This window comes from Carassius gibelio, chromosome A2, assembly GCF_023724105.1.
Source record: "Carassius gibelio isolate Cgi1373 ecotype wild population from Czech Republic chromosome A2, carGib1.2-hapl.c, whole genome shotgun sequence".
NCBI lineage: Eukaryota > Metazoa > Chordata > Actinopteri > Cypriniformes > Cyprinidae > Carassius > Carassius gibelio.
In genome coordinates, this window is record NC_068372.1 from 4,609,515 (window position 1) to 4,625,704 (window position 16,190).

Sequence of the window (16,190 nt, forward strand, 5' to 3'; positions counted from 1 at the left end):
CACTAACATGATCAGATCCATACTTAACTAATAAATAGAATATTGATTACATTGCAAATGTACAATTTTAACCAAGAAAATGTGACTAGGACATGAATTTACACTTAAATTTACACTTACCATTTTAATAATTATAATAATAAAATATATAAAAAAAAATTTATTTATATAGCTCCTTTCCAACATCATTATTGTGATTATTATGTGGTATTTTTACAATATGTTTTGTCCATTTTTAGGATTTTGCCTATGACAGCCATGGTCTCTATGAGGTATTTGTGTATAGAATAAAAGGCGCTAGAAGATTAAAACATTCTTCTTGTATGTTCCAATTGAAAAATAACTACGGCTTTAGAACAATACAAGGGTCAGAAAATAAAGACTTTTTGGTTCAACTGTTCCTGTAATTGAGAGGTGTTTGGTGACTCATTCCTGGGTAGATATATTATTGTATGTCTTGCAGAAGTGCCACAGGAGAGTCGTGGCAGGAGATCATGCTCTCGTGTCTCGGGGGAAAGGAGTGTGAACGGGACCCTTCAATACCACCACCTTTCACCTCTCCAGATCATGAAGGGGGCTGTGGCACTGACTTTGCCTTTTTTTATTTTGTCTCATTTATCTTTTTCTGCTCATTTTTGGTAAGAATCTATCAACATTCTTTTCACTCACAGTTCAGTGTGAATAAATTATAGGGATACAACAAATACAAACAGTTATATTTTGAGATGTCTGCTGTCAGCTGAAATAAGAAAGCATTTCATCATAAAAGCCAACAATATTCTTTGTCAACAACGCCAAGTTTAAAGCTTGAACTAGATCAGTTCAAAAGCTAAACAGGTATAAGTGTTCTGCAGATCTGAAAAAGGCCTTTAAAAGTCTTAATTTCCCGTTTCACAAAATAAGATCTTTAAAATGTCTTAAATCAGAGGAGAAAGTTTTCAAATTCATAAAGTCACGGCATTAAATGTTACATAACATTTAAATGCACACCCCCACAGAGAGATCAGAAGGTGCTGTAGAAGTTATTTCCATATTCTAGTGGTTAAGAGCATTATGCTTTTTTTGTGAAATTAATTAAGTAATAGTCAGAAGTTAATGCTAATACAGTTGTGTTCCTTAAATTGTCAGTACTTGGTTTTAAAAAGGTCTTTAGAAACTCTTAAATTTACCTGCAGAAGCCATGTAATAGTTCCTTTGTTTATGCATGTGGATATTAAATGTTTCTCACGTGCATCTCTCCATTACATTTCAGTCCTTTCTAAATATATGTTTGCACAATGAAAATAATGCACATTTAGCCAGATTGACGGGGAGACACTGAAACATCTTAACCCACACTCCTTTACACATATGTACATTTATTATTTAAGATTAAATCATAGCCAAATAAAAAAACAATACTTATTTTAAATATTATTACATTCATGAAATGTGTGCACTTGTTCTAAATCAAGAATTTTGACACTTTATTTTTCCTAAGATGCTGAATCTGTTTGTGGCTGTGATAATGGACAACTTTGAGTATTTGACACGAGACTCGTCCATTCTTGGACCTCACCATCTGGATGAGTTTGTGCGCATCTGGGGGGAATATGACCGAGCTGCATGGTAAGTGCAACAGATCGCCTACTGTACCTATTATAATGCAAATTATAATGATTGTTACTGTTCTTACTGTCATATACATGTATACACTTCACTAAATGCTGCTCATTGACATCAACAATCATGTTTCCTTTTTATTTCATTTGCTTTATTCATTTATACAGATGCAACTCAATTCAGTGGTTTAACCCAAGGTTATATGTTAGTATATGTATTTACTGATATGGAAAGATTCTGGGCAGAACATTTGGGTCAATGCTTACTGCGTCAGACACAGATGGATGTTTTCAGTTTTGTGGTGGTGAAATTGCTTTTTTTTTTTTTTTTTTTGACGGGGTCTTGGATTGCATTGCGCTGCCAAAACAAAAACTGTCCAGGATTGGATTCAGGACTTGATATGTGCTTTTCAATTAGACTGGCTTCAAATGACAATCAGTGCACATCAGATTTGCGATATTTAAAATTCTTCTAGGCCATCGGAAGACGATCTTTGGTTATGGCGGTTATCTTTGCATTGTCTAAGGCTGGGATTGAGATTAAAATTAGTGTAGTGTTTAGAAGTCAGTGGATGAGTGTGAGCGAAAATAGGTGTCCCTCGTAAGTAAAGCTGAAGGCCACATCCTTCTGTTTACAGGCTTTCAAGGGAAGGATGATGTCATGTCAGATGAAAAGGAAGACAGGGCCTCCATTGTTCAAAGAAAGGTGGGTTTATCCATGCCTACCCTAACATCCTACTGTTACCAACTATAGCCACTGATCTCTATATGACTGTACTGCTGATGGAAATCTAAACTACCAGCTGGAACAAATAACAAACGAGCACCTCAAGCGTTCTCGGGCTGACATAATGTGTAAATGTGAACACCCCAAATGATAATCAGGCCGTCCTAAACCAAAAACGGTACTATGCTAGGCTATTTTGAAAGGTAAATGCATACATCTGTATTTAGAATCAACACTTTGAGTAGTAACATGTTGAGTAGCCTCGTCTGTCAGCTGATCTGATATTAACTACGCTAATGAAAAATTCCTAGTCTAATTAAATAGCCAATTACATGTATAATTACATTTACAAGGAATTCAGATAATTTCCTTGTAACTGTAGTATGTGTGAACATCAGTGTGGTAGAGTAGTGGCTTTAACATCAGCTATTTATAGTCCTGTTACCATTATTGTTGTATATATATATATATATATATATATATATATATATATATATATATATATATATATATATATATATATATATAATTACCATTAAATGTAAATAATTTTTAACCTAAATGTAATATTCAACAAATAAAAATATATAACTAAATGAAAAAAATTAAATCTAATTGAGTTAATTAGTTAATCAGGTCCTGAAGCTACAGGGAAAGTGCTCTGATGGGGGTTTATTGAGTGGTTTGGATTCTGTGAGATTTTTGGTGAAAGGTTGTAATGCAGGGATAGGGTAGAAAAATTATTTGGTATACTTAAATATTTTGGATACTATGTACAGTATTTTGTATAATTGTATAATGCACAGTGTGTGAAGTGCTTTGGTGAAAAGTTTTTTTAACACTATTCATTTTAATTGTGTATATAAACATTAATGTTTCTGTAAACATACCTCTCATATTTCATTTTCATAATTATCATATTAATTTGCATAACCTCATTAAACTTCATATGTAGCATCCAGTTGTTGTTTTATTCAGCAGGTGGAATTGAATAACTTTTTGGCATCAAGAACGTAAAGGATAAAGCCAAATTTAGGGAGACAGATTTCAGCATGCAGTGCAAGAATAGCTTTTCTCCTAGCCAGTGGGCCAAGCAACAAAGAAAAAACTTGAAACCAATCAGTCAACCAGAAGTCTGTATGGGATGTTTTTTTTTTTTTTTTTAAGGGTATTTTTTTGTACTGCAACTTTCAAATTTGTTCCCACTCCTGCCCACTACCGCAAATGTGTCTCCTTCCACACAGAAGAATTTTTCCAGTTCCCCTAGTCACACTTTGAAACCTCTGGAGAGCTACTATCCATATTGGTCCATATATTGAAATATTGATCCATATATTGAAAATAACAGGCAGGTGTTGGTGCAGGTTGAAACAGATATCTGCAGGAAAGTAACTACAGTATACAGAAGAAGAGTTGGAACAATTGTGGTGTTCTGTTCCTGAATGAATTAATGTTTTTGAGAAAATATTTTGAATGAATGACTCATTGACTTAATCATAAGGAAAGTCACTTTCATTCTGGATAAATGAATAAACACCTTTCTGTAACATTTTGAATTTACTTTTGTTCTATGTACATTCAGAAGTTTGGAGGAAACAATGTTTGTTCTGTAGAGAGAAAGAACGTTTTGACACCATTTCCTCAGAAGTGTGGTATGCAAAGTAGCATTAATTCTTATCTACGAAAATCACAAATAATTAAATACCTTTGCCCCCCTCCAGTGGCCGTATTCACTACACTGCCATGTATGAGATGCTAACCCACATGTCTCCACCTCTTGGATTGGGAAAGAAGTGTCCTGCCAAAATTGCCTACAAGGTAGAAAAGTTTTATCTCAGCAAATTTTTCACTGTTTGATAGTTGCATCTTATGTAAGAATGCATATTTCAAAATCGTTATAACCTATAATGCTTTTATAACATGAACATTTTATATCATTAATATTTGCAACCATGCTGTGCTGCTATTGGCAGAGACTGGTGCTGATGAATATGCCAGTGGATGAGGACATGACGGTTCAGTTCACCTCCACACTGATGTCTCTGATCCGCACTGCACTGGAGATAAAAATCGCTAGAGGTCAGAATTGTAAATCTATACTTTAAAAGAATAGTAGTACAATGAGAAATATAGCATAATTTACTTACACTTTTAATATAATAAATAATTAATAAACAATTATTTACTTATTATTGTAATATAACTCAGAAAAACATCCACTTTTATCAGGATGCAATGCATGCATGTTCTTTAGTTTTTTAGTCTACTATATCAGTCTCTTATTTGAGGTTGCATGTTTCCTATCAGGGGGCGAGGACCGGATACAGTTGGACATTGAATTGCAGAAGGAGATAAGTGTCATCTGGCCAAACCTGTCCCAAAAGACACTGGATATGCTGGTACCCATAAACAAAGGTGAGACTCAGATGCAATGGAAAACAGTAATAGGTCCCTCGGCAGTTCAGGAGGAGAGAATGTAAGATTATAGCCATAATATAATTCCATCTTGGACAGGGGTGTCCAGTCCTGTTCCTTGGGGGCTGCTGTCCTGCAAAGTTTAGGTGCAACCCCAATAAAACCAAGATAAACCAGTGTAACGGAGGCCAGCGAGTAGTGCTGTGCAGGTAAACCTCACTCCCCGATCTCAAGAGACGCACTAGCGACAGACGCTAGTGACTGTAGCCATTTAGCCTCCTTGTTAGTGCGTCCGCCTCCCATGCCGGAAGACCCGGGTTCGAGCCCCGCTCGGAGCGAGTGCGAGGAGCGTCAGAGAGGACCCGGGTGAGAGGGGTTACACCAGCTAATCAAGGTCTTACTGGGCAAACTGGAAACTTTCAGACAGGTGTGCTGAGGCAAGTTGGAGCTAAACTCAGCGGGAGAGTGGCCATCCAGGACTGGGTTTGGACTACCCTGATCTTGGACTACCTTTCACAAGACTAGCCATCACAAGACTGCACACTGTGGTCATAAAGGGATGGACATTGTCAATACTCAGACAGTAGTGTTTAAACAATGCTCAGTTGGTACTAAGGGTTGCCAAAATAAGATATCCCCCACACCAAAACCTAACTACACCTTAAAGCTGAATAAATAAGCCTTCCATTGATGTATGGTTTATTTTTTTGTAGGATAGTTTGTTAGGATAGGACAATATTTGGCCGAGATACAACTGTTTAAGAAAAAATATATATAAATAAAAATGAAGAAAATCGCCTTTAAAGTTGTCCAGATGAAGTCCTTGGCAATGCATATTACTAATGATAATAGAGTTCTGATATATTTACTCTAGGAAATTTACAAAATATATTTTTGGAACATGATCTTTACTTTATCCTTTATTTTGATATTATTTGATCATTTTGACCCATACAATGTATTTTTTAGCTATTTCTACAAATATACCCGCTCTACTTATGACTGGTTTTGTGGTTCAGAGTCTCAATTTAGAGATCCCCTAATGGGAAATGTGGATCAAAAAAAAAAAAAAACATGAGATGGGAGGAAACAATTATTTTAATTATTTACATTTTCCTTGCAAAAGTATTGCAAACCCAAGAAACATTCTCTTTAAAAATATCTGTGTTCTCTGGAGAAACTGCATTCACTCACAAAAGCATTGCAATACACCTTACAGTATTTCCTTCTAAAGTTTTACAAGCAAATGCAAAGTTTCTTTTGGAAATACAAAAGCATTGCAATCTGATTTTTTTTTTTTTTTTTTTTTTTTTTTTTTTGCATCATCTTGTAAATTAATCTGTTGTATGTTCATAATGATTGTGCGTGTGTGTATCTTCAGACACAGACATGACCGTTGGAAAGATCTATGCTTCTATGATGATCATGGATTACTTTAAGCAGAGCAAAGCCAAGAAGTTGAGGCAACAGATTGAGGCACAGGTAAGCTTTTATTTTCTCCAGGTCCACATTAAGACAAATTTGTTCTTGTCGTTTCATGCTTTTTTGGGGGAAGGTTCATAAGTTCAGTTTTTGATTAATCTATCTCCAAACATATTTTAGTGTTATGTTTTGCATAGTGTGTGTATACTACAGTATAAAGTTGTCATTTTCCTATACTGTATATATGTATAATGTTTTTTTTTCTTTTATTTTCCATTGTACAGAGAACTCCCACCCTGCCCCTGATATCTCACAGTGCTGGATCAGCGTTGTAAGTTTCATTGTCTTCAAAGAAGTGTCATGTTTAAAACAACATGTAAATGAACTGTATCAATATATACTCCAATGCATGCTTGATTTTGTGAGTATATGCCACAGTACAAATGTATGCTTTATCATTGCTGCTTAATAGCATAAAAACATGTTATAAACTATATTGTTATGTATACTGCATAGTGTTTCACTCACAGTACTGTGTATGTATTAAAGATGTGGTTCTGTGCTTTAGGACAAGTGGAGGGTTTGTGGCTTTAAGCCCAATATCACCACAAGAGCTGTTATTGCAGCCCATATCCCACCGTACAGACAGCAGTGAAGACGTCTCTCAGGTACCAAAAAAACTAAATAGCTGATGGGTTAAATAAATTCTTCTCACCTGGTTTCTGGGTTATTTAACACATTGGTATGTTATCAGGGGGTTAGCAATTAAAGTTGTGAAAACAAATAATTGTCTTGGAATAGATATTCTGAATTATATAGCATTACAAATAGTCAAAAGTAAACTAAAGAAGGATGAGTTATAGGCTGACTGTATCTAATGTGATGCACAGGTTGATGAATCAGGGTTGAATGGCATGTGGGGGGATGATCGCCCACCTGAACATGCATTCAGAACCAGACACAAGAGCTACAAAGCTGCAGGTTTGTTACTGCATTTTACTTGTAAAGTGAAAAGACACCGCACAACTCTGGAATACAAAAATACACCAGCCAACGCTTTTCCAATGAGTCACTCTGCAAGAGACAAGAGCTGATAAAATGAATGCACGTACGTCAAACACTCTAGAGCAGTGGTTTTCAACCTGTGGTCCGCGGCCCCCTAGTGGGTCGCGATGGTATTGCAGATGGGCCGCCGATTACTATCAAAAGAAATAATAATATTGTTCAAATATGTAAAAATGTCTGAGTCATAACATAATAACATCATTCCATTTAATTAAATAACAAAAAATAAATATTAAACTGTAACATGCCTCCATTATTCAAGCTGGCTTGCTGGTTTAAGAATAAAACGCCAATTTATCTTAGATATGCATATGCTACAGAACAACAGCAGTTGTGCCAAGTGGTGCCCGAGTTATGTTCTGTTCATTGCCAGTTCATTCAATAAAGACAGTTAACAATCAAGCTTCTGAGTACTAAGGTATTAACCCAACGATAGCGGGGTCATTTAATTTTGTTGCAGTGGGCCGCGCAAACCTAGTTGTTTGGTTGTGTGGGCCACGAGTTGAAAAATGTTGGGAACCTTTGCTCTAGAGGACTAGGAGAAAGTTCTGAAAGTCACATTGGAAAAAAATACAATTTAACCCTTCTCTCACAATTACAATACACATATAGCTCAAGAACATACCCTTTGCTCTGCTTGGCTTGAACAGTTCTGTAGTCATATCCTTCTATGAGAATACATGCAGTATAAAGATATGAAATCCCTTGTTAATAGCTAAATCTCATTGAGTGCTGTAGTTATCCTACTGTATGTTGACTATGTGATGTATAACATCTATTTCACAATTTACAGTGTCCCACTCAGACCAGACACAGTACATGGAAAAGGTGCGAGGACGACTAAAAGAACAACGGTCTTTACTTTCACCTGATAACTCAAAATCCCGTTCCCGCTCTCTAAGTGAGGAGGGCATGCATGGGGTCACCAGACAGGTAAACAAACACGTTTCTTTCACATGATCTCTCGCAGCTTCACCATACCTTAGATCAGTGTTTATCAAACCTGACCCCCAACCAGCACACCTTTAGTATTTCTCCCTCATAGGCCACACACAGAGTTGAATCAGGTGTGTTAAATGATGGAGACACACAAAATATGCAGCGGTTGGGGGTCTCCAGGACAGGTTTGAGAACCACTGTCTGAGATGTCCACGTGAAGGACCTTGTTATACCTTGATGAAGATCAAGGATAGCAACCTGGAATTACTCACAAGAATACTAGAAACTTAGCCTGACTTCGTCATACTCATATTCTAGGCAGAATGTGAGTCTGATACTGCTCCATTGCACTTGAATTATGGGGCGTGTCTTAACCGAACCAGTAAAAAAAACCCTCTGCACTCAATTGGATAGACCTACAACCAATCAGAGCAACGCAGTAAGAGACGTATGTTGAGCGACGCATAGTTGTCAACAGAGTTCAACTGCACGCACGCACGCTGGAACTGGAAGAAGTAGGAAAGTGATGAGTGTAAACGATCTTTGCCGCTGTTGTAAAAGGAATTTAAAAATTCGCGGAGTACTTACAAGCATGAAAAACATTTTTGAGAGAAACACAAAAATGTGCATGTATATACGAACAAGATCTCTGTCTAGGATTATATCTCGACAATAATGAAAATAAATATTATCGCATTTGTCGTCCCTGTCTCAACTTTATTACACGGTTGCCACACGACTTGACTAACTTTAAAAAAAATGGAAAGACGAGGAAAGAGTACTCAAGTGCTCTTTGATGACGTGGGTGGTTATGTAACCGCAGATAGCCTGTCCATCATCGATTAAAGCCCGCCCTGGCAATTTGATTGGCTCAGCCTTCTGGGAGCCGAGCATAATTACACCTCAATGGATCGAGTCCAGACCGAACTTCCCGTCCAAAAAATGTTGTGGACGGGGTTCAGGCTGGCACCCATGCTACTAGAAACTAGGGTGTGGACGAGTCTCAACTTTTATAAAGAATGTCTCTTTAGCTTTAAAACTTTAGTCTTTGTAACTTTAGGGTCTTATCTTTGCACGAACAGCTTGTAACACTACAAAGAGTAAGGACAACTTGAAATTGCATTTTATATCAGCTTTAAGTTTAAATATGACATTAATTGGATTGTCGTCCTAAATACTTGAAATCTGATTTCTCTGCAGGGTAACAGCTCAGAAAGCCCTGTTCCCTCCACCTCAGAGTCCAGCACCCCGAGTGGCAAGCGTCGCCTGTCCCAGACCTCCACCTGCTCACGGCCTCACATCTCTTACTCACCCCTAGTGTGCCACACGCAACCTTCATCACACGCTGATGATGACGACGATGATGATGCAACCGTCCAGCAGATGATAGCGTGCTGTAGTACTGCATTATGGGACGACGGTGCTGAAGATCAGGAAGCGGGACAGCAGGAAAGTACCCATTTTGAAGTGGATGAATATCTGGGTTCGCCCGCACGCCGCTATCCTTCCGAGTCCTTCCTCGCCCTACAAGAGGAAGAGCACAGCCCTGATTCTGCCGCTCCTATGGAAACTCTTACCTTTGAGGCAGCGGTGGCCACCAGTCTTGGCCGCGCCAACACGGTCAGCGCCTCGATGCGCACGAGGTCACGAAAAGGCTGGCAGGTGCCCAACGGACACTTCCGGAAGAGACTGGCACAGAGCGTATCTCTCGCTGGCGGTGAAGCCCTCAGTGATGCAGATGATGATAAATACTAGATCAGTCAGTAGAACAGAGACATAACAGGACAAATGTAGATTTCAAGGAGTACACTGAGTCAGATGCTGAACTTCACTATATTCAAGAGGTGTTTTATAGATATACAAATTAGATGTTCAATGAAATGAGCAAGTGAAAGACTTTATTATTTCAATTTGTCATCAGATAGTGAGTTTGGAAAGCAGCTCATACATTCGAGGCCCAATTCAGGTATTAATTGCTCTATTTCCAGTTGGGGATAGTGAGATGATGGCTTAAAGTGCTCAATCTTTTTTTTTTCTCTCTCTCTCAGTTTCTTAAGTTTCATGTATTTTTCTACCAATTCTACCATTTGTTTCTAATTCATCTCTGCCACATTATTGAAATTCACTAATAATGCAGATACTTTATTTGAAGTCCAATTTCTAAACTGATTAGGTCATTGTAACTAAATGCAACTTGACTTCCCTTGTTTCCGCTTATAAAACTATTTAAAGTACTAAATTTAACTAAGGAACCAGTAAAAAACAACTTTTCTATGTTTCCATAAACTACTGCTAAAACTGAAAAGAAGAATGTGATAAGTGGGGCGGGGCCGAGAGCCGTGGGAACGGAGCGAGGCCGGCGGAGTGATTTGGAAATGAGCGACTCCTGCGCCACTCGTCACAAAGAAAAAAAGATTTTACAGCTGAGGCTTTAATTATTAAATGTTTAAATTTAGTTTAGATGAATGTCTTGTAAAGGGGTTTACAAACGTAAATTCTGACAAAGGTATCACAATCAAACTTGATGTCACAATCAATTCAGGAAGTGTTTTTAAAAATTAAAGATTTCTTCTTTGAAATTATGTAATTTCATCTTTCTTTCAAAGGCTACTTGGAATTTGGATTTTTGTTACTGAATTTGAATGGATAAACATCCTGATAACTTTGTTTAAATGAATAAAATATTGTCTTTTTACCCTGGTTTAGTTTTCTGCTGTTTTTGTTTCTTGGTAAAAAAAAAAAGATAGATTAAAAATGTAAATTTAAAAAAAATGATTTTAATCAAAATCAAAAGTATAATGCAAAAATGGCCCATTGACTTAAATGTTATATTTAATAAATGTGGAATGATGCATTGATGTGGATACATGCAATCAATAAAATTAATACTGATACGATGTAATGATGGAGTGTGAAAATAAAAATAAAAATATAATGCCAGGTGCAAAAATCTAGCAGATGTCAAAGTGTTGATCCAAGGTTCAAAACCCAATGCACTGACAGTGAGAATACAGAGGGAATACCAGAGCTCCTGCTGACTGTACAGCATTTAACTCATGCTACCAATAACACACTGGATCCGATCGCTTAACAAGTGGTATGTAATAGCATGGCATCACACAGCTATTTTTCTCAGCTTGCCAACCCAGAGCTGTACGAGAAATGCAAGGCAATAGAGCTGATGTAGATGCAGAGCTGTCACACCTAATTGACTGATTTTCAACATTTATAGAGGTTTGTCTGTGACTTTATTGCCGTCTGAATCCAGACTGCTTGTGTTTTCTCACACCTACCATGTACCTACTGTTTTCTGACAAAGAACAAGGTCATGTGGTAGTTTAAATGCAGTCCTAAACCACATCTTTGAGTTAACAAGAAGAAATTGATTCAAAATTCAATGTTTTGATCACTGTTGAACACCGTACAAGAACTGTTGCACTTCGCTGTAATTTGCATGCATATTTATTACAAAATAATAACAATCATAATAAAATACTGAAATGCTGGAAAGTTTTTACAAGAACAATATTTTATAACTGCTCCACCACAGTGAATGGGAGATGTTAAAAACAGCAAGAATAAAGAGAAGACAATAACATAAACATTTGAAATATGCCATTATTATGGCAGCAACAGGTATGCAATACAGTTTTTTAATACAATGTATTAAATGTTATAGGCCTACAATTATAAAAATATAAACCAAACAGCTTTATGTGTACCTTATGGAAATAAGAGGTTACATTAAATGCTAATTTTCACATTTTAAATGACATCCATCATTTCGAGAGATACAATGCAAGACCATTTCAACTAAAGCATGTCTATGTTCCCATTTTTAAACAGCAGAGTTAAATTATCAAATAAACAGGACATTATAAAATTATGAATTGAAATCTCTGATAGCTAATATTGTTATATTCTTATTCAGTTAAATTATTTAAGAATTATTGGATTTTATCATTGATCTTTAAAACCATATATGTTATCTGCAAACAGCCTGTAGTGTGATCAAAAGCAAAAACTGTTTCTGAACAATTTATTGTAGCCTACATATTAAATGTGGATAATTCATATGTACTTTTATTTTTAAGGTGGCTATATTTTAAATTAAAAATATTTCTTTTTAAATTTCAGTTTAAAAGTACTTTATTTGCATGATTGTATTTACATTCAGTTTTGCAAAAACATTTGATGCAAAAAAAATGTAGTGACAAGACACTGACAGAAACAAAAAACAGTAAAAACTAAAAATGTGCTTAAAAATGAATGAATAAATAAATACATTTAATCATAAAAAGAAGAAACTCTAGTTTATTACATAAATCTGGTTCCTGTTCACATGTCAACAAATCAAATATGGTTTTCTACCATAGACTATAAATATTTGTTTTATACAGTCTATGATAAATACAAGTAAATTTAAACTGTGGAGATGTTCAACAGTGCACTAGGTGACGCTGTGCGTCAATCCTCTCGTACTTTTTCGCTTTGGCGCGTGACCGGAAGTAGAATGTGTTTCATACAAAGCGGCACAGCAGACAGTGCGCGGGGTAGTTATGTGACTGTATGTAGTAAATATTGAAGGTTAACTCATATTCACTGACTGTACGTTGACTATATTTATGTTATGATGGCGGCAGGAGGAGCAGGGCATGTGGGAGATGTGGAGGAGGACGCGTCTCAGCTCTTGTTTCCTAAAGGTGAGAAGATTAAGTTACAAACATCGCGTCTCAATCTGTGTCCCTGTCACACATTCACCGCTTCTTACAAAATGCGATTTTATTACCTTGTTGCTGGTTTTCCCAAATTATTTTTTTTGTCTTCAATAATTATTTTATATAACGTTACTGGAGTTATCCTATTAGCCTATTATTATTTTTTTTTATTAAATACAAAATTTGCTCCCAGTGCGGGTTAAATTGACTTCAAAACTCTGAATGCATTGTTTTAATTATTGACAAATTATGGAATAAAATAAAGTTAGAAATGAAGAATTAAAAAGAATAAAGAAAAAACTGACTGCAGTTGACCGTACAGACAGTTCAGTCATTGCTGTTTCTTTTGTAATGGTCAAATTATTTTAAAGGACAAAATATATTTCAGAATATACAGCAATGTTAATCTTCTGTAAAAAAAAAAAAAAAAAAATCTAATAAGAATACGGTTAATGATTAGTGATACTGTTAAACAAATCCCATTCCTATTACTGTGATGATTCTGACTCTCTATCACTAAACCTGACAGATGACCTTATTACCTCACGTTTTGACTTGTCAAGTCGCGTGTTGCTGGATTTCCTGATCAGTTAGTCTTGTCCAGTGTTTTGTTCTCGTAACACAGAGATGTGTTCATTTCAGAAGTTGATCGATCTTTGATTTGTCTCAGAGTTTGAGAACGCAGAGACCCTGCTGAACTCGGAGGTGCACATGTTACTGGAGCATCGCAAGCAGCAGAACGAGAGCGCGGAGGACGAGCAGGAGCTGTCCGAGGTCTTCATGAAGACCCTCAACTACACGGCCAGATTCAGCCGCTTCAAGAACAGAGAGACCATCGCCAGCGTGCGCAGGTCAGCACTGTCTGATCGTGTCTCTTCATGACCGCAGACTGTAGATCATGCTCTACATGCTCACAGTGCAGTGATGTAAAAACAGTCTCAACTACAGCTGTATGATACTGGGGAGAAAAATTGATGTGTATGTATGTGTGTGTGCATATTTATGTGGTTTTGTATGATGATGTGTGTATGACCGTATGAAAGGGGTTCATGAGGACACTTCCTGTGTCCCTGTAATTCTAAAGGCTTAAATAACACAGGCCTACTAAAGATTTTTTATTTTTTTTATTTTGTTATACATATCTAAGTATGGTGTTGTGGTAGAGATCGTCTAATGCAGTTCGTACAGTTTGAATGTTATTTTTAAAGGGATGAACAAAATATATTTAGTGGTAAACAATCGCTTAAGTAAAATTTGAAAAGTACATCACAATTATAAGCAGTAGACAACAGCAGAGAAGCACTTACCGGCTTATTAGACACTTATTTTTACTTTTTCTCCATATTTTGAAAAAAATAAAATCACTATTATAAAATATCAAATCATCAAGAAATAAGATTTTGTCAGAAATGTACACTGTTTTTGTGTTTTTTTTTTTTTTTATGAATAAGAATAGGTAAAGCTGCAGTAGGTAACTTTTGTAAAAATATATTTTTTACATATTTGTTAAACCTGTCATTATGTCCTGACAGTAGAATATGAGACAGATAATCTGTGAAAAAATCAAGCTCCTCTGGCTCCTCCCAGTGTCCTATTGCCATTTGCAGAAACTCCATCGCTCCCGGTAAAAAACAACCAATCAGAGCTGCGGTCCATAACTTTGTTTGTGCTCAAAATGTAGAAAAATTTATATATTAAGCGAGTACACCATGAATCCATTTTCCAAACCGTGTTTTTAGCTTGTCCTGAATCACTAGGGTGCATCTATAATAAGTGTTTATATTCGGACTATTTTAGATTGCTTCGGGGGTACCGCGGCGGAGTAACCCAGTACCTTTGTGATTCTTCATAGACATAAACAGAGAGAAGTAGTTCCGGCTACAATGTTCTTCCACAAGATGCAAGCAGTTCTGTTTATTAACCGCTAGAGCATCAAAAGTTACCTACTGCAGCTTTAAGTAAAATGTAAAAAGTACATCACAATTATAACCAGTAGACCGCAGCAGAGAAGCACTTACCGGCTTATTAGACACTAATTTTTTACTTATATTTTGAAAAAATAAAATCACTATTATAAAATATAGAATCATCAAGAAATCAGATTTTGGCATTATGTTTTTTTGTTAAGTAAGAATAGTTAAACAGTTCTTCAGTTTGCTACTAAATCACACAATCACTGAAGTCATTCAGTTTCATATGAAAGAAAAATAATGGTACATTTAATAAGAGTGGAAAATATAAATTTTCTGTATATGAAATTACATTTTGTACCTGTTACTGTAAAAGTACATTTTGTATGCATCTTTACTGTCCAATCTGTATAAACAATAAACAAAAGATAACAAACAATAGTAATTTTATGAATAAATGATCTTTATTTTGAATACCCTCTACACCGACCCCCATAAAATCTATTTATATTATTTTTAATGGTTTCAGAAAATCTTAATTCCAAAAACTAACTCTGATTTCCAAATAATAAAACCACTTTCTATAACCATTTCAGAGTTAAAATCTCTTTCCTTTTGCCAAAATCCCACTGTTGCTGACCAATTCAATGCCTAGTGTCTTTTTTTTCCTTTTTTGTGTAAATATGATTATTCAAATGAATGCTAACCGTTGCTGTGTTTCCAGTTTACTTCTGCAGAAGAAGCTTCATAAGTTTGAGTTGGCAAGTTTAGCCAATCTGTGTCCCGAGGCTGCAGAGGAGGCCAAAGCCCTCATCCCCAGGTGAGCATCACACACAAACACAGAGAAACCAGTCTGACACTCATCTAAACACGGGTTACTGTGACCTTAACAGCTTGTGATCTCCTCTGACAGCTCAACACATGGATGTTTTATGAGACTGTTGAACTGGAAATTACATCTACAACTGTTTTTGATGTTTATGTTATTCTTTTATTGTATTGTTTGTTTTCTCTTTATTAGTTTGGAAGGCCGGTTTGAGGACGATGAGTTACAGCAAATCCTGGACGATATTCAGACGAAGCGCAGTTTCCAGTACTGAACCTCATAATGAAGATTCACTTTGGCTCTTTAGGACTTTTTTTCTCTTTAGTTTAGCATCGTTAAATCTTGCCACAATTGTTCCGTAATGTGATGTTGTTTTGAAAAAATAAACTGTTTTTGATAAAACTGACAGTGTGTCTCAGTGTCATGCAGCTGCAGCCCAAAATGCAGCCAATATTTGCATAATAGAATTGCAAATCTGAATCAGAGAAGAATTAATAAAATGCATATTTACATATTTGAAGTCACCATACACCATTATGTATTTAACTATTACAAATATATCACAGA

The 16,190-nt window shown here is 36.1% G+C and overlaps 2 protein-coding genes across 4 annotated transcripts in view; both read left to right on the forward strand.

The window, feature by feature from the left end:
* The window catches only part of LOC128024041 (voltage-dependent R-type calcium channel subunit alpha-1E-like), an 86,618-nt gene extending 75,749 nt beyond the window's left edge, over window positions 1-10,869 (forward strand). For both annotated transcript variants that reach the window (XM_052610689.1, XM_052610691.1), the window contains 11 exons: window positions 464-638; window positions 1,481-1,608; window positions 4,050-4,146; window positions 4,302-4,407; window positions 4,636-4,743; window positions 6,125-6,225; window positions 6,450-6,496; window positions 6,734-6,833; window positions 7,056-7,146; window positions 8,024-8,163; window positions 9,370-10,869. In XM_052610689.1, the coding sequence (XP_052466649.1) occupies window positions 464-638; window positions 1,481-1,608; window positions 4,050-4,146; window positions 4,302-4,407; window positions 4,636-4,743; window positions 6,125-6,225; window positions 6,450-6,496; window positions 6,734-6,833; window positions 7,056-7,146; window positions 8,024-8,163; window positions 9,370-9,924 (1,648 nt within the window). In that variant the 3' untranslated portion in view covers window positions 9,925-10,869. The remainder of the gene's footprint in view (window positions 1-463; window positions 639-1,480; window positions 1,609-4,049; window positions 4,147-4,301; window positions 4,408-4,635; window positions 4,744-6,124; window positions 6,226-6,449; window positions 6,497-6,733; window positions 6,834-7,055; window positions 7,147-8,023; window positions 8,164-9,369) is intronic.
* A 1,769-nt stretch (window positions 10,870-12,638) lies between these two features.
* LOC128024443 (DNA-directed RNA polymerase II subunit RPB4-like) lies at window positions 12,639-16,029 on the forward strand. Of its 2 annotated transcripts, XM_052610720.1 has the most exons (5): window positions 12,639-12,722; window positions 12,813-12,872; window positions 13,558-13,738; window positions 15,522-15,617; window positions 15,819-16,029. In XM_052610720.1, exons 1-5 carry the CDS (start codon window positions 12,683-12,685, stop codon window positions 15,895-15,897), a joined length of 456 nt encoding a protein of 151 aa, XP_052466680.1. In that variant the 5' UTR covers window positions 12,639-12,682; the 3' UTR covers window positions 15,898-16,029. The 2 variants fall into 2 exon arrangements, with proteins under 2 accessions (XP_052466680.1, XP_052466681.1); XM_052610721.1 differs by having other exon boundaries at window positions 12,679-12,872.
* The last annotated feature ends 161 nt before the right edge of the window (window positions 16,030-16,190 follow it).